This window comes from Genypterus blacodes, unplaced genomic scaffold, assembly GCF_046128005.1.
Source record: "Genypterus blacodes isolate CSIRO-AG114 ecotype Tasmania unplaced genomic scaffold, CSIRO-AGI_Gbla_v1 ptg000002l_1, whole genome shotgun sequence".
NCBI lineage: Eukaryota > Metazoa > Chordata > Actinopteri > Ophidiiformes > Ophidiidae > Genypterus > Genypterus blacodes.
This window is the reverse complement of record NW_027466816.1, coordinates 1,510,099-1,537,999: the sequence shown is the minus strand read 5'-3', so window position 1 is coordinate 1,537,999 and position 27,901 is coordinate 1,510,099. Positions and strand designations below refer to the sequence as shown.

At 42.9% G+C, this 27,901-nt stretch overlaps 1 protein-coding gene across 2 annotated transcripts; it reads right to left on the bottom strand.

Moving 5' to 3' along the window:
• Nucleotides 1-116: 116 nt before the first annotated feature.
• On the bottom strand, nt 117-26,613 carry afap1 (actin filament associated protein 1). 2 transcript variants are annotated; one of them, XM_076151399.1, is made up of 18 exons: nt 26,375-26,613; nt 20,631-20,759; nt 20,152-20,234; nt 13,228-13,336; nt 12,937-13,148; nt 12,382-12,561; nt 9,256-9,342; nt 9,078-9,153; nt 8,318-8,470; nt 7,849-8,060; nt 7,234-7,379; nt 6,730-6,844; nt 6,043-6,282; nt 4,920-5,046; nt 3,755-3,919; nt 3,129-3,319; nt 2,831-2,998; nt 117-2,530 (listed from the first exon to the last, which is right to left on the bottom strand). In XM_076151399.1, exons 1-18 carry the CDS (start codon nt 26,409-26,411, stop codon nt 2,504-2,506), a joined length of 2,457 nt encoding a protein of 818 aa, XP_076007514.1. In that variant the 5' UTR covers nt 26,412-26,613; the 3' UTR covers nt 117-2,503. The 2 variants fall into 2 exon arrangements, with proteins under 2 accessions (XP_076007514.1, XP_076007434.1); XM_076151319.1 differs by lacking the exon at nt 6,043-6,282.
• Nucleotides 26,614-27,901: the final 1,288 nt, after the last annotated feature.

The following is a 27,901-nucleotide window of genomic DNA, read 5'->3' as shown; positions in this document are numbered from 1 at the left end:
TAGCTCAGCTTATAATTCTATTTGTTGTATCAATGTAAGAATAAATGTAATATGTAATATATGTAAATGAACAACAAGTACAAATCCTTTCAATTGAACAAAAAACACAGCCAAGAGAAGTTTGACGATGGGTTTATTTTAAGTACGTATGTATGTCACCAAGGTAGCGACCGTCCAAGATACAGAAGAGTCAAACACATATAAGGTGCAAAAACAATCATCATCATCACGATCCATCTTGCTCAGATAAAAGTAAATGCTGGTAGATACACAGTGACTCCCTTACGGCGCCCCCTGACTTCTTGCTAACATGCAGGCTATGCAAGAGAAGCATAAAAAATATCTACAAGGCTGAGGAGGAAACGTGTGGCCTCCACTTCTGAACTCAATCATCGACCGAGAGGCCAAGTCGGAATGTAACAGGAGTGCGCTTTTCATTGACCTACTGAAGTTACGGTTCGAAAAATGTTCAATTCAAATTTTGAAAAGATAGATTACACTTGCATGAGGTGGATTTTGTGGCGAGTTGATAAAGGAGTCATCTGTAAAACTGTAACATAACGTGTTGTGTTTCATACGAAGCGAAAAGGAGATTATCTTGAATTTATCCAGAGAGAAAGAAGTCCAACAATAGCATCCATGTTGTCGGAATACAGGTAAGGAAAAAAAAACTGGCAGGTGAGCTGAGGGAATGTTCACTGTGATTGGTTGATCGGTAAAAGGGCTACTTCGCTTTAACCCTTAAAATGCATTAACTGAGAATTTGTGTGCATCTTGGCTCAGCTAATTGCAAATTGAACATTCATAAACTTGCCCCTGGATCACCTACGAAAGGAAAATTCCAAAACAGGAATCTCAGCTCACACTTTCGCTTCCATCTGTGTAACCTACATTCCTCCTGAAAGCTCTGGGGAGGTGAAACTGAAAGTCTGTGGCGTTTTTCCTGCTGGATGAAGCAAATCACAGCCAGAATGAACGCAGCAACAATGTTAGCAATGTAAAGCACCAGAAAACACATGACAATAAATGAGTGTGTGTGTGTTTGAGTCACAGTCTGATTTAGCAGAACACACAGCAACATGAGTTTACAGCAAGTGTCACTGTGTCAGTCAGTGTATTATTGATTATTGATTTTTTTGGAATGTGCCTTAGAGACACACACACATACATACACACACACGCACGCACGCACCCACACGCGCGCGCACACACACACACACACACACACACACACACACACAAACAGCCATCCATTGTAATATTAAGGCTCCTTCTGAAGAAGTACTCTGTCACCAAGTTGCACCAAGTCGCTTTAAATGCTGGGTAACGCTAATCCGCGCCTTAATGCCCACAGAATGCGCCAGGACTGGAATGTAGCTGACCTGCTGTGGTCTGGCTCTTAATGATCATGTTCATGTTCAGTAAACCAAAATAATAAGTCCATGTTTATGTCTAACTAAAATTTTTGAGGATTCTGCGTTTCATACATGTTGCTGGTTTGTATCTGGCTAACCTAATGATCACTGTGATCTTTAATACACAGATTCAGTTCGTTGGAATGAGATGCATTGGCACAGGAATTGGGAGTGTGCCAATGATATACAAAAACTTTAAATATATCAACATAAATAAACAAAGGGAAGCTAGTATTTCCTTTAATCATTTACAAATAAATACTTGGTTTGTACTTTGGCCTTTCGGAATCCTGACATGGGTGAGATAAAGTCCAGCGGGAAACACAAGTTGCACAACTTTGTACACTGAGCGTGCTCAATATATACAAGTAGTGAGACCAAAACTTTGCCATTTCTGTACGTTGTATAAAATCCCACCACTAAATGTTTGAATTTGAATTCTTTTTCTGTGATTTTGTAACATTTGACACCGATTATTAAACAGAAACTTAAGTTAGCAAATGTTCAATTCCACATCATAATCAAGAAGCTTGCTACCATGGTGATCTAGGTGGTTGCTAGGGTGGTTCCTATTGTGATTGAGTTGACAGCAGGGCAGTAATGGGACAGCTAGGGCAGTAATGGTATTCTGGGTGGTTGCTATGTTGCAATTGGTGTTTGCTTGGGCAGTTGCTTTAGTGTTCTAGGTGATTTGTTGTGGTTGCTATGGTGTTTTGGGTGGCTACTAGGATTATTGCTTTGACATTTTGGGGGGTTGCTAATAGCAGCTTGGCAATTGCTATTTACAACACTATCATCAGGTGTAGCTGTGTTTTGCTATCCACTATATAAAAACAGAGACTTCATAAATGTGTGTACAAAGCATATGTAACTTAAGTTGTTTACTTCAATATTCAGTTCAAAAACCTTTTGATTTTTGTATTCAAATTCAAACATTCAGTGTTGTGATAGAAACTCCATAGTTTTGGATTTCAAACCAGTAAAGTGTTTGCTTCAGTGATGTTTGTGTCTGACTGTTTGGACAGTTTTTTTTAAATAAATATATACACAATTTCTTAAAAAGAAAAGAAAATATGAGCCTGATTTCTTTATGTGCCGCTCTTCTGCTCCCATTCCTGAAAAAACAAACAGAGATGCGGTCAATTTGCATGTGTTTGCAGTGACATCACAATGCAAATCCAGAGGTTGTAAGTGAATTAATAAAGAGCTTATATATATATGTATATGTAACATTTCACTGTAATATATATATATAAAGATATATATTTATAAATTCAAACATGAACTGATCTACAACACAAAGCATTTATTAATGTATTTAATGATTGATTATTGATTTTCTATCCAATTTGGAATGACCAGTTCCCTAAAGTGTTGTTGTCTTTGAATGTCAGACACACTGCTTGACCTCTGACCTTGGCTTTCCTGAGGACATGTCCCCGGACGGTTGAGGGCTTCTGTCCGGCCTGCTGCCGGCGGAGCAGTGAGGCGCTGTTAACGGGTAGGGAACAGGACTCGGTGTCGCTGGTGTCGCAGCTGGAAAACGGAGAAGACTCCTGCGTCCGTCGAAGCGCCACAGGGGACTGTAACACGATTTAATGACTATTACACAGCGAATGACAAATATTCCACATAACACACTAAACAACACAGCACACGGCTGCCGCGATGCATCATGAGAATGTACAGAATTTCTGGAGTTCAGCAGCTGACCTGGAGCCCGGACACGGCAGCTTTAGGTTCGATGGTGAGGCCCAGAGTGACGCCTCCGCTCAGGGCCTTCTTCAAGCCCTCCTTCACCTCTGTCAGCTCCAGCTCCAGGTTCACTCGCTCCTCCTCCTTCTTCCTGCAGTCCTCCTCAACCTTCTTCAGACGCTCCGACAGGGAGGCCTGGGAACGCTTTCCTAAAGGAAGGAGCACACACAGGAATAAAACAACAAAAATTTAATTTAGGTGGATGCAAGAATGTTGGCTATTGGAGAGAATGGAGTGAAGACGAGGTACAAAAGTTACTGCGCTGAGCATGTTCAATGCATAAAGTTTAAAAAGTCGTTGAAATCAAAAATGTATCAAAACAACCACATTCTATTTCACAATCATGTAGCTGGTTGCTATGGTTTTCGGGAGGGTTGTTAGGGTGTCTAAGGTGTTGTTCAGGTGGTTGCTGTTGTTGGTGGTGGTGGTGGTTGAATATAAATAAATTTTAAATTACATTTTAAATTTAATTACAGTGAAATGTTCATGTTGCTGGGTTGCTAGGATGGTTGCTATGGTATGGAATGAATTCAATCTCAATGTGTGAAGCAAAAGGCTGCGCAACCTCCTCCCTTGCGTCTTACCAGCTGCAGCCTCAATGGCGGTGCGCAGGTCTCTCCTCTCCTTCTTCAGCTGGGTCAGGTGATTCCTGATCTCCTGCTTCCTCTTCATCAGCTCATCCTCCTTGCCCTGAAGGCGCTTGGCATCTGCTTCAACGCGGTTCTTGCCATACTTGCACTGCTCGGCATCTGCATGAGAAAGAGGGTGACGGTGGAATGAGTCAGATAGTTTCAGTCTGGAAATTGGACTCATACTCAGACTTGGAGGTGACTAAGACCGTGGCTCACTGTGTGAGTGTGTGGGACAAAAAAAACATCCTCCTGAAAATACTTTGTTTGTACCTCAAGAGGTGCGTTTATCGAGGATCCTGGTGGTAAATTTACCCAGAAAGCCGCTGACCTCACAGCCACAGCAGCTTTAGGGTCATTAATTACACCAGCACATTTCTTTCCTAAGTGGAAAAACTAAACACAAATTCGAGGCGAAATCAAACCTGACGTATATTTGTATTTCCATTCCGACCACACATCTGGAGGAACGGCGAGCGACTCCAGCAGCTACAAAACCTCCTCGTTCACACATTAGGAAAAAAATGCAATTCCAAGCCGCAGGGATTAACACAGCCACATTTCAGCGTCTTCCAACTTCTTCCATCACAGCTCCATGCTGCCCAAATGTTGGCGGGAGGCCAAGGTCTGGTCCACACGAGTCACAGGGACAGTCTTGAGGGGAGGATATATAATGCTCGACGGGGAGACGGTGAATTAAGTCCTGGAGTTATTTACCAACCGGCCTAAACCCACTGTAATTTGGACATTCCTGCATTGCTGTGGAGTGAAGTTTTGCTAGAAAGCGATCAGAGGTGAGGGGGGGGAGGGAGGGCAGACACAGTGTCTGCTGCAACACACTGACGAGGGATTTCACTTTCACTTCTACAAAATCAACCCTTTGTGATCCACACTTATAACCTTAAAAAGTGGCACACTAGCAATTCTACAATAGTTCAAGATTCTTGAGTAAATTACGTCTCAATTCAAAGTAATCTGAGTCATCTGACTAACAAGAAAACAAACTTTAAATTGTTGCTAGTGGTAACTAAGAAAATGGTGAAAATAAAGTGTGAATTGTTCATTCATGCAAAAAGATTTCACCCTTTTGGTTTATTTTTATCAAACCTGATGCTCTTACTTGAGTTGTTGCGTTTCAGAGACACTGTCCCTTTGGTGGCAGTCACCCCATTCTTCTTGTTCTGGTTCTTTTGGTCCAGCTTCTTTGACGCCAACCCATTGGTCACAGGGCCTTTCTTCCCTTTTAGCTGATTGGAGCAGAACAGGAGAAAGATGTCAAACAAAAAACTCCAGAGATAAAATAAAAGCACCTCTATCAAGACAGATTTGAATTGTGTGAAAGCTTGACTGCTCATTTAAAAAGCTTCTGAGGCTTCTGGGTGTCAAAAAAGTGAAAAAATAACAACTTTTATTTTGTCCCCAATCTTCCCTTTCTGAGCAAACCACGGTGGCCTGTCCGTACCAAGTCCCACCTGAGCCAATCGAGCAGAGACCTACATTCATCTTATGTAATTCATCAAAAATGTCACACTTGATCGGAACTTATTGGGCTTTGGTGGATTGTGTGTTTCTTATACTGCAGAGTGAAACATCCTGTTACAGAAGAGCTGTTGGTCCATTATACAGTATAATATAATGACATTGGAATGAATCTTTCTCTGAGCCGAGCCAACTGGTTTGGTTTGGATATGCACATCTCTACGAGGATCCACCAACAGCTGATTAAAATGGATCAATAATTCCAGAATGGAACCAGCACTGGCTTTACACCTCACTGGAAAGAATGTGCTTGTCAAAGCAGAGTGAACCCTTGTAGTTTGTGGTCAGCGCAGATGTTAACACACCACACAGAGCACATACACACACATCAAAGCACGGCAGAGGGGAGGCGTACCGTGTGGTTACTTGTTAGGCTGTGAAGGCAGGGTGGCATTCTAAGCTGCGCCATGAAATATAAATTACATCATCATAAGGGAGAGCAAAGAAATATAGAACACACACACACACGCACACACGCTCTCACACACAATCACACACCTCACGCTAGTACGTAGTTTTAATCAGATTATAGTCATTCCTGTGTCCTGTTCTTGGAAACATAAATCCACATATCCAGGCATGTTTGTTTGGCCACACCCCCTAGTGGAAAGCAAGTTAAAATGGCTTCAGCCACATTCTGCAGTGATTATTTTATGTGTTAGGCAGAAAAGAAGCACGTTAGCTTGAAGGAGAGGGTTAGTCACCTGGGCTGCATCTTTAGCTTTAGTGTCGTCAGCAAGGAATTTAGAAGAGATTTTAGAAAGCGGAGTTTTGTAGTGAGCGGCATTGGAGGAGGAGGCAGAAGAAGAGGAGGACTTGGGACGAAAGCGAGAGGTCAGCACAGGTGAGGGAGAGTTCTCATAGAGGTCAGCGTTCTCATAGTGCACTTCCTGTTTCAGTGTGCGCTTCCCTGTGGTGGGACTGGAGTACTGCACCTCTGGGTCCTTGTGTTAGAGCGAGCAAGCATGCAGATAAAAAGAGGAGAGAGGAATCAAGGAGACGAGAGGAGGAGAGGACAGAAAAGACAAGAGAGAAGAGTAGACAGAACAAAACGAAGAAATGTTAATGTTGTGTTTGTTCAACTAAACTTCTGTATTGTAGTAAGGGTTCCATAAATAGAAAACAAGCAGGGGGCGCTCTTCTGCCCTCAAGCTTCTGGAAAATCAGCAGTTTAATGACACACATCACATACTACATGCTTAATTACTACTAAACTACTACTAGTATTAGTATTTAGAGGATATTTGGTCTCCATTTACCAAGTTTGTGGACCGACAATCGAGTTCGGACCTAATTTTCCCAAAAATCTTAACTCACCAGTATGTTACTTGAATTGTCCAATCCTATGGTTGTGTGTGTGTGTGTTTTTGTGTGTGTGCGCCTGTATGTACCGTTCCATTGATGGGCACGTCGTCGTAGTGCAGAGCCATGCCGGTGGGGCAGGCGTAGCCGTTGACCGGGTTGTCGAGGTATGGGTTTGGAGAGACAGCACGTTTACTGGTGAAACTGTTGGGGAGAGGAGAATACAAATATGCTGAGTCAGCTGAGCCTAACACAAGTCTCTCATGAAGCTCTCTACATTCTGTTCAATCTTTGTTCAAGCATTTCCTCAAGCATGTCTGAAAAAAAACTTTATTAGTTGAGAATAAAATGTATGTTAACTGAAAACCCCTGAATTGATAGCTTAAAAAAATGTAAGTCTGAACTTACATTACACTTACTAAAAATAAATATTTGTATAATTTACGTTTTATTGCAAGTTTGGCATGCTAACATTAAAAATGATTGCAGAATTGTGATTTAAAATGCACTATAATGAAGAGCAGCACACATCTAAAGGTCAGAGAAACCTACAAAAACAGAACAAACCGTAAATGTACAAATGTTTCCCTCACCAGAAGGACTGCTTAGCTAGCTGGATCACATTGGCAGTGGTCTCGACGTCGATGTAGTCGTAGTGCAGGGTTGCGGGGTCGGTGGTGGACCCGGTCTCAGCCAACAAAATCCCCAACCAGCGACCCATTCCCTCTGAGGAGGAGGCCTGCAGGAGGATGAGGGCTTCTTCATTACAATGATAATTAATTGTAATTATCACACAGCTCTCTCAAATTCACAATTCTGATATACTAGCTATGCTTAATTATTTTCTTAATAATGACCTCTCAACTTGATAAGAGACAAGAAGAAGCAACAAGGTGTCAAGATCAACGACAATGTTGCTAGCGAGTAAATTTTATTCCGTTATCATTGTTTACATAGCAGCACAGTTGCTGGGCTAGCATAGAGTGATAGCAATGTAACATTTTTTCCTGGCTGATATTAGTAATACATTCTTTTAAAATGAATGTACTGTCCTGTTATGTTGCAGCACTATGTTTGCACTCATCTTAGTTTCTTCATATTTTCTATGTTTAGATTTAAGACGATGTTCATTGTTTTACAGCCTTTTCGATTGTGCAGAGAATTGAGGGTTAATAAAGGGTGATCAGTATTCCTGATTCCTGGCATACCTCCAGCACGGCCACCTCTTGGCCGTTGCGAAGCAAACGGAAGGCGAAGGGGTGTTTGTGGTCAAGGCCCGGGCTGACCTCACAGCCCCGCAGAGGCAGAGATGCGATGTGGCTCTTCAGGTCGTCGCGGTCCTTATGGAGGAGGAGCTGGTTGTCCTTCAGACGACACCAACGCTCTCGCCAGCGGTTATTGGACAGCACGTTCAGGTAGCCTGGCAAGCAAAGCAGATATGCTTCAAAATAGCTTTATGACTAGAACAGGGTCAAACAGAAACTTCTAGCTTTTAAGAGTATTTCAAAAGTGAAATGATATATATATATAAGTATAAGTATGAGGAAACAAAAAAGAGCTGATGTCATTCAATTTGTAAGAGAAAGTCTTCTGTAAAAAGAAATCATAATTTTTCAGAAACAATCAGAGGAAGTAAGACCCAAAACCATCATAAAAATAGGGTTGTCAGATCCTTACCACACGTGGGGACATCTTCTTCAGCTGATGACGTCTGCTCGTCCGTCGACGGCTTCTTCTTTCCCAAACCGATAATCTTTGTGATTTTCTTTCCGGCTCCTTTCCCAACGGTCCCGGACTTCTGCTCTGCCTTTGAGGCCTTCTTTCCTTTTCCTGACAGCAAAAGAAACATTTTGAACTTTAGGAACAAAACGGAAAAATGCAGAGGCTGTTACTCAAATATTCTGTATGATTACAAAATAATACAGATAACAATCTTACTAACTAGTAATGCTGAGCACCAAGACAGAAAAGACAAGATGAGAAAAGAAAGGGGAAGAGAAGATAAGAGAAACAAGATATGGAGAGACGGGAAGTAGAGGAAGAGAAGGAGAAAGAAGACAAGTTCTTTCAGGCCCTTCTGGCTTCAAAGGTCTTTGTTGGTGAGTTGGGTTGGTTTTTATTTCCCAGCATGCACTCTGCTGGTTTGGATTGGCTCGGGTTCACAGCATACTTTGCTGCGTTTGAATCTGCGACAATCGACAGCAAACGCTGCCAAATGCAGCATAAAGCAAAAAATGAAGCAGTCGACTAAACAAATAATTAATTAACAATCAAGAAAAAGGTATGTGTAAATGTACTTGTTCAGACACTACTCCTATAAAACAGCACCACCACAAGGTGGCAGCGCTCCATTTTCAAGCCTTCCTATTTATTACGAATAATCCGTCAAATGTCAGAGCGCTTTTCATAGATGTGCTGCAGCTCTGCAGATGCTCACCTTGGTCCTTGCAGTCCACATGTCCGTTCTCGTGGGGGGCTTCACCATCCGAGCTTGGCCGATCACACGAAGCTTTCTGGACAGACAAAAAGACAGAAAAGTGTAACTGATTTTCTTTTCACAGGTGAGCTGGGCTACACAGCAAAACACCCAAGAAAGGAAAGCGCAAAAGTTTTACCTTCTCCAGTTCAGGTTTGTGCACTGGCGATCCTGATCCAGCTCCATCTGAGTCTACGACCCCACTGGCACAAGCATCTCTCATCACCTATTAACATTAAGGAAAAGTGTAAACAAGTGTTAAATGAAACGCAAACACACACACGCGCGCACACATCCGGAATTCATCTCATATGTGTGATGTCTGACTGTGCTGATGGAATTTCAGGGTGGATCTGAACATTCCGAACATTATTTCCTCACGGCGTGGCCACATAATGAAGCTGCTCATTCCTTGGAAACCAAGAGGCTTCTGGGTAATGCAGCCCACATTTATGTGAACTCCCTCTCTACACGCCGCCCAGCTGCAGCCAACAGATCGCAATGCAGTAAAACTATGTCTGAATTAAACATAAAAACTACTATATTAGTACTATCATCTCATTATCTGTCTGTATTTGAGTGTGGTCATGATGGACCAGATGATTAAGGGGATATCCGGTTTCCCTGACCATAAAGATCATAACCCAGACTGAAAACTGAGTGGCTCTGTAGCAAATGTAAGGGATAGAAGGGGGCTAGTTACTGTCCTTACCCAGAAATAGAGCTTCAGTAGGGCGGTAAACAGCTGCTGTTAGAGCAGCTGCTAGAAAACAACTACTGAACTAAGGTACTGAACAATCATCACTCTAAATCAGGGGTATTCAACTCAAATTTAAAGAGGTCCAGTTAGAGAACATTTCTTGAAGCAAGGGTCCGGAAGATCACAATGTCTAACTTTTTATTAGTGTGATATATATTTAAGTAGCCTAGCAGCTCAAAATCTGCATGTATGAATGTACATATATGAATGACTGCAGATATAGTATGGGTAATGTTCTTTAATTTACTAAATAAAAGTAGGTCTGTTTTTCAAAATAAAATAAAATAAAGTGCAAAACCTCTGAAAAATAAAAGAAAGGGAGCAAAAGCTTGAATTTCCCTTTTTCTGCTTCACATCTTGACTCAGCAGTCCCAACCAATTTTACAGATGATAAATCTCAACACATCTTAACAATTGAACAATTGAACACTTCCTTCCCCTCTTATATCCCACTCCCCCACTTTATTGCTCAGTGAGAATCTTTTTCCTTCTACCTTCTTTTCATGTGTAACTTGCCTCTAACTCTTTCATCGGGCACAAAGATGTAAAGATTTTCATTTCTACAAAAAGTTTGGGAACCACTGGATTAATTACTGGTTAATTGCAGGATTGTCAACGCTGTAGCATGCATGTAATCGTGCATAATATTTGAAATAAATTAAATTAAAAGAGGTCCAGTGGTAAATATGACGTGCAGCACTCCTTTTGTGGTTTCAGCATGCATTGCTGCGAACCGGCAGAACTTAAGACCTGCCAACCCGGTGCATGCGGTGGTGACTGAGTGTGTGCAGATGAGCAGCGGGCATCAGGAAATGAGATTTCAGATGAACCGCGTGCATGTATGCACACACACACGAACACACACACACACACACACACACACACACACACACACGTCTTCTCCTCAGCTAGGTCTTGGCTGGGGCCGAGCATAACTGGGTTTGTCGGTCTGTGGCTCCATGGGTTTGGCGCACACAGCATTGCTTTAAGTCCAGTTATGAAGCATTTGTACTTTGTGACTTTACAGCTCTGGGTATCAGTTTGTCATTAGGACGACATTGGGTTTCGCGATTGCACAAGGGCAGAGAAAAATCAGGAGAAATCTTTATTTCCATTCTCAAGATCGAGAATATGAAATGCTGTTATTGAAGTTTTGTCCCTCTGGGTAGAAGACAAATTCCAGAAGGGGAAAAATGCAAAGCTGGAGAAAAAACAAGGTCAGGAGACGCAAAGAAAAGAGGGAACGAATAAAAGAGCAAGAGAAAAACACCCTGCGGTCATAGCAACGCAATATCCAAACAGAGACTCAAAGACGCTGTAATCTTTCTGGCTGGACGCCTTTCGCACACACCCCGAGGCCCAACAGCTAACCCTTGCTCGCTCCATCGCAGAGTCTCAGCCAGCTGGATCGGATTGCTTCTGATTGCGAAGTGATGAACTACATGTATATTGATTAAGCAAACTAAAACAGAGGGAGAAAACTGTGCCATAAACTGATTGGTTCAATATGTTTCCAATATCCAGACACCTGACTAAACACAGCCATGGCCGAGGGCCGCGGTCTCCCAGCAACCGTCACTGCAGTCCTTATTGGATTTTGGGTGGTACAGAGATTTGTTTATTTTCATGGGTCCTGTTGCTCGCAGGTACCACAGTCCACATCAATCAATAAACAATGACTTAATCACTATTTAGGAATCAAATCAAGGCAAAATCTTTGGATCTTTGTTTCTTTCTTTTTTCACAAAATGTCTGAAACTGCAGTGAAAAGACGGAATTACGGAATACTGTTGTTGGAACAGCACATAATTAACTACAATACCCACATGATTGATGTGCTTGCTAGCCTTCCACAGCTCATCTTTACCGGGACAAAGAAACATAAACTGGGCACAGTGGACCTGTGGGTTCAAAGTTGAACACATTGCAAACTGTAACCTTTGACAAATTATTATTCATTACGAAGATAACTTAAATAAAGATAATAAAGGCATTTCAAGTGATAGCAAATGAAAAACACAAGCCGAAAATAGCAAACAATAGGCAGGCAGCAAACAAGGAGAATCCCATGAGAGAACAGAGGTCAGGAGGAAGCAAAGGGTTCTGGGATGTTGCTCATTGATGGGGGAAGCCAAATATCTCTGCATCAAAGCCAAATCTTCACAAACGTCTCCTGATACAATATGAGGAAAAGTTCCACCCTGAAGAAGACAAACGACGCCCCTGACCTGACAGGAAGTTCATCTAAATTTACCACGCCGAGATAAACAACCGACAAGAATCCCAGGAACATCAATAAGATCAAAGACGACGCTGTGACCAATAAAAGCTTCTTCAATCTTGAACCATTGAAAGTTTGAGTTGACCATCAAAACTAACTATAAATTATGGAAATCAGCCAAAGAAATGTTTTGTTATCTCTAATAGATGAATCAAGAATACTCTGTCTATCACCGCTTATTTAGCTCTTTGCTTTAACAACGTCATACTGCGCTGTCTTCTTACCTTCAGCCATTCGTCCGCCTGCTCTTTGCTTTGGACAGCAAGCACCAGGGCGTCTGCCCCCTGGTGGAGGATCTTCAGTTCATGTTTCTTCTTTTTGCCGTCTCTGGGGACGTGCGTGATGCTGCAACCTGATAGGGTGAGCTCCATCTGGGGGGTGTGATCCTTGGAAGACTTATAGCACTGTCGAAAGAGAAAAAGAGGAAGCGCCCAAGTAAACCGAGAGACAAAATAAATGCTATGAGTTTGTTTTTTTAACCCTTTTAGTTTGGCCACTTTCAATGGACTCAACTTACATGCACATAAAAACAAAATGTTCGTCAGCTCTTTAATTTCAGTGTCTACGAGCGTTTTATTGATTTTTATCACTAAAAATGCACAAATCAAGGCGTTCCATCAAGCAATTTTGAGTTTTTAATTGTTTCCACTAGGGGGCATGACTGAGCAAAGTATGAAAAAAACATGGAAACCCTCTCAGCTCCTCTCCTGAAACATCTGAGTTCATGTTCATGTTCGTCCTGAGAGGTAAAAATATTGTAAGCGTGCTTCTGTACATACCAGCAATTTGTTATCTTTGATGACGCAGAGGAGTTTGGTCCACTGGCCAAAGCGTTTCTTGCGCAGCAGGAAGGCGCAAATGCGGGCATCCTTCACCAGATCCATGGATGCCTCCTCGGACGGCCACTGATGACGCATCTTCTGTCCCTTCCCGTCCTCCTCTTCCTCATCATACGACTCGTACGAGCTGCTCATCGCATCTGAGTCATAGTCTAAGAGGGAAAGGAGGAAAAAGGTCACAAGAGTGAATTTCTTCTTTACATAAAAGTAGGATATGCTTTAAAAGCTCACTGGAAGTGATGTATTCAGGAGCCTTTCCTGGACTTAGAGGCACAGCCTCCTCGTAGTAGCCTTCTGGCAGGGAGGAGCTGGGCAAAGGTGGAGGCCCACTGGTCGGGGCCTGTGGAAACACAAATTAACTCAGTGTCATTATTTATCATATCTTCTGTATGATGGAGCGCTGTTTTTACCATTGTTTGACCAGAGGTAAAATGGTCAGATGTTCTTGTTAAACATTTCGTAGGCTACTCTAAAAATAATTTATTAAGAACTTTTCTGAAAATTGCTTTTCAGCTACACAAAAAACGGTAGTAGCCTTTTACGTTTTTACGCTCAAGCAAGTTAGTGGTTACTTGCAGTTTTTATTTTTGGGTTGTATGTCGAATCTATGGCAACTGTCAGTGAGTGGCTGTTGTGGAAGAAACACATAGAGATCTGATGACATAATGACTATCAATTTCCGGGGTGCTAAGAGAGGGCTGAACGTCTGGGCCATGACTGCTTTGATTTTGCATGGGATAAGATGAGATATATATTGTTTTTTCCCACTGTAATTTCAATGCGATAGTTGAACATATATATATAATATATATTTATATACAGTATTTGTTGAGTAGGCCAGCTTTCAATCAGGCCGGCAGTGGTCCTGCCACGCCCTTGTATGGCCTTGCCATTAACACAGAGACAGAAACTCCCAAAAGAACCTGGGCTGTTACAGGATCTGAACCCGGGACCTTCTGGCTCTCATTCTTAGTGAAACAAGCTGCAGACACCATGGAAACGCTTTGATTCCCACTTTTATTCTTTCCTTTTATTTCCTGCTGGTTTTCCACTGAGTGGCTGGACTAAAACATGGACCCGTACTCCTCAGACGTTTTGAAACTCAAAGCTACGGGCTATTGGTCACCACCGACCCAATCAGGCGGCACCACTGCAGTGACGGCAGCATCTGTCGCTGTAGCAACTTGCAAACACGCAGCTCTTCGCGGCGGGTTTGGAGTCTTCAAAGCGCAGAGAGTGTGTGTCACTGCTTCGTGAAAAAGACGCACAAACCAACATTGTATTAATTCTTCAGGAAAGTTGGTGTGTCCGCTTGTCAGGAGGACCAAATTTGGCTTCCTACCCAAAAGTCTCATTTTATTCTATTTGAGGAGTTTTTTGCCCCATATGGAACAAATGAGTTCCTTGCAGTCATTGTTGCTGCTTGGATTTAGACAACAGCTGAATGTAGAGTATTAAGATTAGTCCAGTAGATGATGTTTGAACATGTATGTATACTTTCATCAGCATTTCTTACTGTAAGGACAAATTATAACCTTAAATCATTGTATTAGCTATATCATCATCTACGCCAGGGGTATTTAACTAAAATGTAAAAAGGTCCAGTCAGAGAAAATTTCTTGAAGCAAAGGTTGGAAGGTCATAATGTCTAACTATCAAGAGTGATATTTAAGTAGCCTAGTTGTATCAACATCTGCATGTAATCAATACTTGACTGTCAAATCAAATGAATTCAGTATGACTCAAAACAGTTTTGACAATATTTTGTGTCATGTAACATAGAACATATATGTACCAAATTGAATTTCAAATGGCTGCATTTCAAAATAAAAAATAAACTTAAATAAAATAAATGGAGTTAAAGCTTGAATTTCCCTTGAATTTTGAGTTTCACATCTTGACTCAACAGTCTTAACCAATTTCACAGATAATAAACCTCAACACAAAAAGAGAAGAGAGCAATCCCAGCAGCTCTGAGGGAACACTCATGAGCAGGTTGTTGGGCAGTGAATTTGTGGCACAGGGTCCTGGTGGACTCTGCTCATATTGGGCTCTGAGACCACTTAGTTTCTGTGATCTCACTTCAGATTTTAGCACGTACGTTTGTTCAAAACCTTTATGATTTGTCTCATAATCTCACATTGGCCCTTTTAATACGTGCCACCGTTTCAGAATATATGAGACACACTGGTTTAGTGGGAAGTATGAGTAGTAGTATCACGTGGGCTGACTTAACACGCATGCAATTGGTCTGTGCGCTTCCAAATTTGCGCTGCCATCTGCTGGTCTGTCTCGCGGGCCGGATCAAACGGCCTCGCCGGCCAGATCAACAGCCTGAGGTTCCCCACCCCCCTCCATCTACACCATTAATTCGACTCGTTGTGTTGCAACAAAACTTTGGTGACGTCTTTGCGTATGCTTCTCTACCCAATAACAGATTTCTTTCGTAGGAATCCCATAAATGTTCCTCCGGCTACGTCAAGTGTCGTACTTCTGTTCCGCCCAGGCGCCACCTAGTGTGACGCAACCAATGTTTACATGCCAAAAGGAAAAGATGGTGGAGCCGAGAACTACTCGGCCTCATACTGAATCCTGACTTCTGTGACCTCCTGTTAGTCTAAGTGTACATATTGTAGTCTTGCGACATGGTCAAGCTGCCGAATGAAAACAAAGGAATAGCCTGTGTGTGTGTGTGTTTGAGTCATTACATAGCAGAGTAACATGAAGCATTATGCTGCTCTCAGGGGAAAAAAGTTATGCAAACAGAGTCTGTGCAAGATTATTAACGTTATTGTTCCTTAAATGTTTATGTAAGGAAGCGGCAGAGTTTGTTATCGACTTCCAGTCCGAGCATTTGACTGATTCTCTTTGCTTTCCCCTGCCTTTGTTTCGTCTCGTCTTCCTCTTCGGGGGAATTTTGCAGACTGGATAGGGGGGAGGGGGGGGGGGGGAGAGCGAGAGAGAGAGAGAGAGAGAGAAGCAGGAGGAGGGCAGTTATGGATTCTACCTGCCAAGAAATGAGTTCACTGCCCCGACGTTTTCCCCCTGAGGAGACGCGATAAGGTTCCTGCTCCGGGCTGAGTTATGGACGAAAAGAGAGAGAGAGTGAGGTGGAGGAGGAGGCTGATGAAGAGAGGTGAGGGAACACTGAGGGTCGAACACAAAAAGAGACGCATTTATATCCAAACCTTCACCAAGGTAGAGCAGTCCTCCTTCCAGGCTTTCTAGACTCTTTTAATTCCACCATGGTTGCTCCAAAAGTTAGTGACAAAATGTAACTGTATTGTTATGGCGCCATCGTGTAACGGCCGCCATGTATTTGAAAATTTGCGACCGCGAGCAAAATGGCATCAATGCTGCCGAACACTTGTACTAAAAAGAAAAAAAGCAGTGTCAACGATCTTCTGTGCCTCAAAGTTCATACGTCCGTGTTTTGCGGTGAGGCCCTGAATGCAGCATTACACTGGATAATGTGGAGAGAATTCTGGGAGATGTAGTTTCATTCCTCCTCCGTGGTTTTCTTGATCCGTTGGCACGAAGTCTGACTCGTTTATTCCAGTCCAATCCTCCTACGCAGGACAAAATGGGACGTTTGGCGTGAGGGGAAGGTCAGGCTGAGCAGCGGACCAACCTCCAGACCAAGGTCACGACCCCACCACCACCGGCTAATTACACAGCACCACTGTGGAATTCTGACATTTCACCGCTCCGCTTGTGTTTCCAGGAGCTGTCATGTTTCCATACCAAACGTGGACAGATTATGATGGAGATGATGACCAAGTCAACACACACAACCCATAAGGTCCGCATGCGCACATTTTACAGCCTGTTCACTTCCCTGCCATCCTTTCCTTCCTTTCTCAGGGTGTCAGCATGTCACAGCACAGGTAAATTCACAACATTACAAGCGGACACACCCACTTTCAGCTGGGGCAAGAAAAACAACTGCAGTGTAAGATTGGCTGGAAAAGTGCCTGTATGTATGTGTGTGTTTCCATCACCTCTTAATGAGGTGAAAAAGTGTCTCAGCAGGCGTCAGTAGGAGCTCAGCCGGCTACATTGCACTAGAAGACCGTCATGATCACACTAGATTGAGACCACCATTGAGGGTTGTTTTGACCCGTTCACAAGAAGGAAACTTGAAGAGATTCACAATTTTCCAGGTTGTTCTCTGTAACGTAACCACTAATTGGCAAAATATGTTTCCAATACCTCTTTACAAATTATATCTGTAACGACTTGGCAAAAAACACATATAACAACTTATTTAGCAATATTTGAGGGTGTTTTAAAGAAATTCTGTGAGGCGATTGACCAAACCTGGGCTATTGTATTTCTGCCATTTGGAGCACTTTCAGAACCAGCATTCAATTTCTTCAACAGTGCAAAAATAGACCAAAATTAAAGTTATACAGTCATCTGTTTTCTTTGCATAATGCTATAATCTCACTCTGCATTGAAGTTACAATGTTTATATTTTGTGATAGCATCACACTAGGCTGCTCTCGCCAGACTTTTCACTTGCCAAATTTTCGCCAGAATGTTAACTGTTTCTTATTTTAAATTCAAATAATCAATCAAATCACTGGATGATGATCGTTCTCGACACAAATGTGTGTCTTTGATGAGTTTTCGTTTCATATTTTACTTTGTAACTCAGCGGGATTCCCCCAACCACAGCTCAGTATGTGGTGATCAGCACAATTCAGACAGGAAATAACGCCATTTGAAAGATCGTATTTAAAGAAGATGCACTGTGTCACCGTGGAAACCAAACAAGAGACAGAGGAGGCTTTCCTCAGTTCTTCTTCTGCCGATGCTTTTTGGAAAACGTTCCTGCTGAGAAACTGGAGCACGGATGGAAAAGTAATTTCACTACGTTTTTTTCTTCCCACCCAAGCGCTCGTGAAGGCTTTTTACGACGCCAGGACGTTTTTCCTGACACATGATGCCATCACAGTGACTTCATAAAGCAGTGAGTGAAAACTGCAGCAACATAAGTGAGCTGCCAGAGAACTGACGCCAGGTGAGGGGCTCAAGTTATGGTTCATACCTCCACCAAGGCCAGATAGTTCTCTCACTGATGGTTGATTAGACCGCTGACAAGTCAAATTATTGACTAAATGTAACTGTTGTTGTAGCGCCACCATCACGTTGATTGATTTATTGCATAAGTAGTCAGGTCACATGTGCACCAAGGTTGGTTACAGTTGACTGATATTTCATGAGATGCAGAACTTTGTGAAGAATGAGCCACGCCCACAGACAAGCAGAGGGCCACACCCAAGTCACACAGAGTTCAGGCATAAAAGGAGGAGGAGCTTTAAGTCTTTTTTCTTTACAAGACAAATTCTTTCTGACTCAATTTTTATTTATTTATTTTTTATGCTGTTAATTTTTAACATTATTACAATTTTTTAATTATTCATCTTATTGATCTGGTCTACCGCATGGATTATTTATTTTATTTTATTATTTACTCTTAAATGTTTTATTTATTTATTGTTTTATTTTACTTACAATTCTATTTTATTCTGTTTTAATTTTATTATAATTCCAATAGCAGTCTATGTATGCTCAACAAGGGATGTATAAATAAAGTTGGATTGATTAAAAACCCTTTGCTACACATTTACTGTATCCGCATTTGTACAATTCATCACAACAAGCTTACAAAAACACAATTACAGCTTAGAAATCCTAGAATTCCTGTTTAAACCCATCCACCTTTCCACACCAATGGGAATTTTGCCTCCCTACCATTGGGCTTGAGACCTGATCAGGTATATACACGGCTGTTTTCTGACGTGGTGTTCCATTTGTTTGAGGGCACACAGAGGTCTATAGGTGGTTAAACTGGAGCGCAAGCAAACAAGGGAGGGAGCGAGGGAGGGTCTGTCTGGGCGGAGGACATGGGAGGATGGGTTGGGGGAGGGGGGCCACTGCGCTCCAACATCAACACAGATGGAAGTCATTTGTGTGTCTCCTCAGTCGCTCACGCAGCCCGAGCAGAGTGAGGGGGCGCTACAGAAGACGTGAACAGAATACGAAAAAACAACAAATGATTCACATATTGCGCGTGTTTCACATCATGGAATATATCGTTCCAGGCTAAATCGACAAGATGACAGGGCGCTGGCGACTGTGTTTACATTCTCAGTAACAATATTGATGAAATAAAGTAAATCCAAGGTAAAGCGGCGTAGGGTCATGGTCCACATTGTGATATGCTGCTCCCTTGTGGCGCTGCTGTTTTACACAGCTACACAAAGCAGTTGCTGAGCAATGGGCATTGCTGCAAGACAGTGTTGAGATTTTAGCTTTGGTTTTGTATCACACAGCGTGTTGCTGATTGTTATGTGATACACCAGGGAATAAACTATGGGCCTATGGCACCAACCAACCGATACATCGCACATGATACATAGACAACTATTGATGTGTCTTTGAGCAAACCTCTGAATCATTTTATCTTGCTAAGTTTCAGAAGATGGTTTGGTTAACAGTCAGGAAAATGAAATTGCTAAGAAGACAAAAGCACAGGATCATAAAGACGTCACTCCTGGAATTTTCCGGGAAAAACTGTGCTGCGATTTCCAGACACACACTGGGGTCACCGGAGGAGGCCGAGGCTGCGACTGCTTTCAATTACAAACCTGTGTGTGTGTGTGGAGACGAAGGTGTTGCAGCTTATTGTCATGGCCAGAGGGTTTTGCGAGTGATCATGCACACCTGCTTTCCATTAGAGACACACACTCCTCATTAACCCTCAAGATGTGGCACGCTCCTCATATCACACACGCACACACACACACCACATATAAGACCCTTCCTCAGAAAACCTACTGAAGCCACGCCTTGCCGTCCTACTCCTTTATAAGACAGTGTAACAGACAAAACATGTTTCTGCTGACATGCTGTCAGAAAAGTCGGAATGGGATGGGAGGGCAGATTCCAACAAAATTCGTAACTCTCCGACTTAATCAAACCCGCCAGGCAGGGGAGAGGATTGAAACTGAAAATGTGCACTGTAAGTCCCGTTTCTATCCCGGATCAGACAAGGAATCTGCAGCTTTTGTAGGAAGTTCCAGTGAGGTAAGGTCATAGGTCACATGGGCTCGGGGTGTGTGTGTGTGTGTGGGGGGGGGGTCTTACCAGCCAGGGGTGAGGGATCTCTGGGAGGGGCATCTGAGGTGGGGCCGGCAGACCACTGTGGATGTCCGACTTGAATGAAGGCTCTGAGAAGAAAGAGGAGGAGGAGAAATGGCAGGACTCCTTTAATATGTAACACACAGCTGATGTATGTGCATGTGTGTGTGATAGAAAGAAAGAGAGGCTCAGTGCTCATGAGTTAACCCAGTGGGGGTTCCCAAAGTGGGGGGCGCGGGCTCGGGACCGGAAGAGGAGCGGTATGAATAAGTACCGCCTCAAGTAAATGAATGAGGCGATACTTCTCCGTCTGGCTGCAGGAGAATGAGCGTCCAGAGCGCCCCCCCCCCCCCCAGACCGATCAGCCATCCCGTATTGTTTTATATGGTATCTCCCCGCAAAGAAAAAGTTTGGGAACCACTGAGTTAACCCCATTGTCTCCCCCCCAACTCAACGTAAAGTTGCAAAAGTTGCTGTGATCAAACCTTTATCGGCGAGGACGCGGTTGAGGATGTTGGACAGGTGAATCTTCTTCTCGCGGACCCCAGCACTCAGGTATTCCCTGTCCAGAAGGTCCAGGAAGAGGCGGAGCTCGCACACCAACTCCTCCATTCCTGCACCACAAAACACACCTAATACAATCAGGGACAGCGTTCTGCATTTGTTTATTACGTCGGTTACAGCATGAAGTATGAGATAGAACTCACAACAATGTTTTGCTTATGTATTTTAATTTATTTTTATTTACAATGAGTACGTTTTTGTTCACTTTGATGATTTATAGTTGCTGTCCCACAGCACCTCTACCGGGTCTAACAATGAAATACAAAAACACACTAAAAGTACAGGCTTTTACTGCGTTTACATGCAGGGAACTTACATGAAAACAAACTCTTAACGTGCTGCGCCAAACACACGCTTACGTAAGAAAGAACCTGTGGAAATCAATCAAGGTATCGTCCATCATTTCATTCCTGTGGACAGATCTAACAGGCTGAGCGCTGCCCAACAGGCAGAAACCTGGCAACCTATCTGACAACCTGGAATCACACCAGCACCCCTGGAGAAGAGAGATGGTTGTGTTCAATGCTGCTCTTCACCTGCGTTTGAATTGCGCGTTTGCCTAAGCCTGTTTTGACTCCACCTGCAGCTTCACACAAACAGTTTGACGTCTGGGACATTATCGCTGATTAAAGTTTAGATTAAAGTTTTCTTTATCGTCAGCTCAAATAGCAGCAGGTGAGAATGTCCTCCTTTTACTATGATATTCCTGTATTTAATTTCTGGTTTTACACAAGAACGACCATCTGTCTTCAAACAAAGCCCACGAAGAGAGGAAAAATACTTCACAATGCTAACAAACTGCCCACAATTCCTCTCTCTCTCTCCTCTTGATTTCTGCACATCTGGAATTCCCAAATGATATCAAAATGTGCACACCAAAAAGAGTATTTATACAGGTAACATTCCATAAGAGGCTGTGTGAATCGATTAAAATGATCCAATTGGAATTCTTGGAAGCTAGCATGCTGCCGCTAAGAACTAGCTACAAAAAAGCCAGACACAAGATAAAGCTGCATAAAGAGGTATGAATATGCAACACTTTTCTTAATTTAAGTACTGATTCACAAGTTATTTTGCAAATCTTAAAGGAATTATTACTAGTTAAGTTGCCAACTATTCTATTGCTAACTAAACTTTGCTGTAAAAGGGACTTGAGAGGTCTCTGACAATTCCCACACCAACGTTATTCAAAATTAAACATATTCCTAATACCGCACACACACACTCACACACGCATGCATGGACGCACATGCACAAGTCATGTTTATACTGTGAGGCATTCACATCATTCACATTTCCCAGAGCTCAAACACAGGGGATTTCCTAAGCAAGGTGTGTGTGTGTGTGTGTGTCTAAGTGTGTGTGTGTGTGTGTGTGTGAGGGAACGGGGTCATGTTTGGTTCTAGGAGAGAATCTGAGACCCTGCGGCTCCATTGCAAACTTGTTGTTAGTTGTATAAATGCTTAGCCAGGAGGAGGAGGGAATTCTACCCTCTTCTTCCCAGAATACAGCTGTTAGGATTGACAGCACAATGACAGATGCTGTCCTTATCTGTGTGTGTGTGTGTGTGTTTCAGGTGTCTGTTTCTAGTGCCTAGCAGCGTCTTTAAAGCTGCCGATGTGTTTAGTCTGGCTGTTTGACGAGCATTCAGGTCAGGATCTGCCTGCACACACACACACACACACACACTGTTATGTAGTCACACCTTGAAAACAAATCTCATTGTTGTTGTAGAGCTTAAACTGGACCTGAACCTATAATCTAAACCTGCTGTCCAAAACTCAACCCAACACGCACTGGAGTGGTTACAATCCGAACCCAACTGACAAAAATCCGACCAGGGTAACTAATTTAAAAACTCTTGCGCCAGCAATCTCTTTATCACGATCTGTAAACAACTTTCACGCTACAAATGTATATGTCATAGATCACCTTCATTCTCTCTTTGCCTTTGTTTTGTCACTAAACCTGAACCTTAAAATTTGTTTAAAGAGCAAGACTTATCTGAGCCCGATGGTTCCCCGATTTTTGTGCTAAATTGGGCTGGATTTGGCAAATGTTTGAGTGGAGGTAAAATCCAATTTTCAAGGATACAAAAACATATTGATTATGAAACAGTTGCTGTTGTCAGAATGTTATGTTTTCCCTAGTTGGCTACTGGTCCGTTCCACGACTAATCGACAGAATATTAAAGAGCCAGATCAGACTAGGACACAAATTCATCAGTATGCAGTTGCTTCAAAAGTCCCGGCCCAAGTTGAGCTCTGATTGTTACTGGTTGGCAAACACAAAAACCTGAAGCCCTTTTACTGTATGAGTCAGAATGAGAACGTTTCATAGATGGTCTCTCGACTATCTCTCGACTTGGCTGCCAAACCGTGAAAGAGGAGACATAAGAAGAGATAACGCAGTGCTGGTTTCTGATGAAAGACCGCTACCCCTCTCTCTCGCTCTCTCTCTTTCCCGGCTCTGTAATTATTAGGTTTGTGTGTTTTCTCCATTCCGTCGGACACGCCAAGAGAACATCACAGAGCGGTTTGATCACTATCGAGCAGCACAGGTGGTTTACCGTGCGAGCAGATGTTGCCGCGACCGCAAAAAGAAGGAGAAGAAGAAGGCGTAGGAGGTTGGAGATGGTGGTGGAGATATGAGAGAGAGGGGAGAGGGGGAGGAAGGAGAGTGGAAGCAAAGAGAGAGAGAGGAAGGAGAGAGGGAGATAGTAACGTTCTTCTGCATCTCTTTTAAAATGATAATTACAGGGAAGTCGGCTTGGAACCACAGGCTGAGCAGAGGGAAATGTGGCGGAGGCTCCGGGATCAAATCTTTATGTAACATCAGAGACATCAGGAAGGACCGAGGCCCCAGTGGGAGAAACGTCACACTGCACATAATGTTTTGATTAGTGACGTTATGTGAAGAGCGTTAATTACTGCACCATCGTTGACTTCATCAGGAATGCAGGTAAGGCAGCAGTGTTAGCAGAAGTTGAGACTGTTGAGCCCGTACGCGTAACAATTCTGCCCAACTTGCACCCCTACTCACAAGCGGGGGTGATCGCTGACGTACATTTTGCGTGATTTTTAAGTTTTTAAGGAATGGAAACACTCCAGACAACTTTGCCTGAGACAGGCGGATGCACTAACGAGCTAACCGGCTTTTCTGGTTACGACAACGAGTCTGTTGAAGATGGCGAGGCTAATTGCAAACCATCCCATCTTACTGAAACCCAAATTACCACGGCAACCATCAACGCCAAAGACTTAACGCGACAACACTCTTGAGACTCCAGAGGTGAACGCTTGGCCGACGGAGCTACACTGACATTGCACGCAGCAGGGTGTTGGCTGGGGGTTTCCGTGGGGGGAATTGAACCCTCCGTTCCCACGTGCCAGAGAGATTAGAAACTCATTTCTCTTCATCCCTCTTCGCTGCTTCTAGAATTTGTCTTCCTCAGCCACCATACAGGAGGGGGAGGGTATGATTTCTCTCCGACACATGAAAGCTTTTAAACTTCAATCATCCCTGGGGAGGAGGTTCTAAATGAGCACCCCCCCCCCCCAACCTAAACCAGGACCAAATGGGACAAGTGGGCCAGACTAGCGACACTACCAACCCATTCCACCCACATCACACAGAAGCTAACTAACTGCACATCAGCTCAGGGTTTCCTCCAGTGAAAGCTACGACAATAAACGGCAATAAACGCTTTCACACCTCACATCGGGATCAGGCCGTGTTCTCAACTTTGCGTTCAGTCTCTGTGATGATGAAGCACGTGTGAGAGAAATGACTGACGAGACGAAAATAAAGGAGTAGAGTCGTGAAGGAAATCTGACTTATGGAAGTTGTTGACTGCCTGTTAAGATTCGCAATTTTGCACAATTTGGATTCAAAAATTGAAAAATGTGTGAAGCAAAAACCTCTCTACAAAAATAAATGTGCAATATAAAAAGTCGAATTGGTTACATAGGACATAGGTCTGGTGTTTCTTGACATAGTAAGAGAAGAAGATGCTTCACTCAGCTCTGATATCCACAGTTCAGCTAGTGTTGAGTATTTTTGTCTGAAAACTCTTAGGACAACATGAGGTCAGTAGAAACCTGCCGATGGCGACCTAAATCTAACACTGGACTTAACCCCAACGATCAAACAACATAACCTAAGCGAAGTGAGCAGAGGTTTCCCATCAGCTCCCTGGATCAGCATGGAGGTTTGGATCAGCTTGGAGGTTTACATCAGCGTAGAGGTTTAGATCAGCCCTTTACAGTCACAATCAAGCTCAACGTTTCTGATTTCGCTACAACAGCTGCAGGGTATCATGTGGCTCTGCGACGCACCCCCGCCTGGCATCTGCTGAGGTTCTGACAGACGTCCTTTGTGTTCCTGGGATGTAAACACATCTTGGTGGCACAAGAGCACAGTAGACAAATATGTTTTGGTTTGAGATGACTGACACCTGGTATGTAGTTAATGTAGTTCAAACTAAACAGACCTAAACTAAGGAGAAGTCATGTTTTCATTTCCGGTGGCAAAACATTAATAAATATATAAGTAGGGGACAAATTTTAGCTGAGTTATCCTTGTTTGCATTAAATGATGTAAGTGAATAAGTTCAGCGATATGAAGATGAGAGGTAAACATGGAGCAGATTTTTGTTCATCATATTTTGTAATTACGTGAGGTAAAGACGATGAAGTTAAGTTTTGCTCTGCGGTTTATGAGGCACTTTTGAGTCCACGTGACTGAAGAGATTTTGGCGTGAAGTTCTCACCAAACTGCAGATAGACACTCAACAACCAACCGCAACGTAATGACAACATGAGGAGCCAACTGTCTACTACCCCCCACCCCACACAGGCACACCACTTTCTCTCTGATTCTCTCTCTCCACTCATTTGATTTTTCTGCAGAATAAATACGCACGTCTCGTCACGTTTACATGCGGTTGCTACTGAATTATACACAATCACAATACAAAGAGTTGACCACAGGTGGAAATGCAGACATTAAATGTTTACAGGTCTCTGAATAACTTTGCAATCACTTTGTTGTTGCTCCATGTACATAATTTATGATCCGATCAATAAACCCTGAATAGTTATCTATCAATTTCAAGTTTGGTTAATGTGTTGAAAACAAACATGGAAACACATGTGTAAAATTTGATATACATCAACACATCTTCAGATATTCACACTATCTTCTTCTTTTAAAAAAGTTCAAAAGTTGTGAAAATAAAGTTCACTACTTTTGAAATCAAAAAACTAAAATTGTTAGAAGAATAAATTTGTAATATTTATAAAAGAGAGTAGACTTCTTACAAGAATAGAATTGGATTACTGAAGAACAAAGTCAATACATTACGGTAAAAAAAAAAAGTGGTAATATTTCAACAAAAAGTCTAAATGTTGGTTACTTTGAACAAAGTAAGATTTTGTCGTAACAAAATGGGGTGGGGGGGGCGGAATCTTTTCATAGGCCCCAAAATCTGTGACGGCACCCCTGCAGCCGTCAGAGTGGATTTTTATATAGTTAATACGAACAAGATGCGTTAAAAGCTTGAAAAGGCGCAAAAAAGTTGCTAAACTCTTACCCGTCACGCATATTAAACTAGCGTGACGCGTACGTGTAACGTACAGCCGCGAGGACTCACTCACTCACTCACCCCTGGTGGAAGTGAACAGAACGGGGTCGCTCCTCATCGTGAGTCCAGCCGAGCGCACGCGCGCGCACACACAGCGGACGCGTGTCTAGCGGCTCCCCGGTGGCGGTCCAAACCCGCCCGGATCCCCCAAACACTTTGTCCCACTGGTGCCGCTCGCTTTGACCCGCACAGATTCCGTTTGTCCCGGGCCGGACAGGGATACGTGGTCCCCCTCTCAAACCTTTTCTCCAGACTTTCTCCTATCCCTCCTCCTCCTTCAAGACTCCCCCCCCCCCTTCTCGCTCTCTCTCTCTCTCTCTCTCTCTCTCTCTCTCTATCCTTCACGAGTGTTAAGCTGCCTTTGTGGACTGTCGGAGAATAAAGTGATAATATTTCTATAAACGATAGATCAACTGATGTATTTTAAAGATTTTTGAGAAAAAGGTTGAACTGCTACAAGAATAAAGTAGCACTATTTGGAGAATAAACTATTTTTTTAAATTAACTTTTTGATTGATATTTCAAAAATAGATGACTTAAGTCTCCAGTCAAAGGGCACAAGCAAAGCCTTAGTATTGGGTTAAAAATGACAAAACCTGTTCAAACCTGCACTGAATGCATCACAGCCAAACTCTGTGGTTGTATTTCAGTTCTGTTTCAACTAATGTCAATAAATCAAAAAGTAATAAAATCTGAATTAACACTGATAATACTGATACTGATACTGAAAAACTCTTAACTCTTGCCACTAAACTCCTAAACGTTAGCAGTAAATTTTACACAGTAGTGCCTGAACGCAGCATTTTTCCTCCTCTTTCCTTTGCTTTTCGCTCCTCCTCCTCCTCCTCCTCCTCCTCCCCCCTTGTTCCTGCAGTGAGAAGTTTAGCATGTAGTCCCACATCTGATTCAGTCTCTCTCATGGCTCAAATTCATATTTGATCTGAATACAATTAATGTCCAATCTCACTCTGATTAATTTCCAATCTATTTCCGATCTCCATCCTATTCATATCTGGGGTCACTGCCACTGGCTGTGAGACTCATTACGCCTTCTCTCTCTCCAAAATATATATGATCTCTATCCGATTGATTACGATCTTTGCCAGATTCTTGTATGAATTGACAAACAGACAGTATTTTTCTTACTCTATCTCTCTCTCCCTCTCTCTCCACCCTATTCCTCCCTTACACATGACTGGAAAAGTGCAATAAAGGAGAAGAAAAGTATCAGATGGCCTCCTCCTCCTCCTCTGACAGCAGATGGGAGGTTGAGCTCAGGCCTTTTGCTCGCCCCTGGGGATAGGGTGTGGAGGGGCAGTTTTATGGTAATGGATGTAATTAGGGAAACCGGGCCCCTCTCTCTCTCTCTCTCTCTCCCTCTCTCTCTCTCTCTCTCACTCACTCTCTGTCTCTCTCTCTCTGTGACATTGAGAAAGTGCAACTAAAGCGTTGCACTTTGTAAAGCACGAACTGATGATGAAACTCATTCTCCTGCATTCACATGGCAACTGCAGCATCAGTGGTCAGAGTTCAGAGCCTGAGCAGCTC

What these genes read in the sequence shown, in the direction of transcription:
- afap1 (XM_076151399.1), bottom strand. Translation starts at nt 26,411, where the DNA reads ATGAGGAGCGACCCCGTTCTGTTCACTTCCACCAGGG. An exon ending in TGTGGACTGCAAGGACCAAG is followed by an intron (nt 8,471 to 9,077) that starts GTGAGCATCTGC and finishes TTTTGCTGTCAG; the next exon opens with GAAAAGGAAAGAAGGCCTCA. An exon ending in AAGCTAAAGATGCAGCCCAG is followed by an intron (nt 5,047 to 6,042) that starts GTGACTAACCCT and finishes TGCTCCAATCAG; the next exon opens with CTAAAAGGGAAGAAAGGCCC.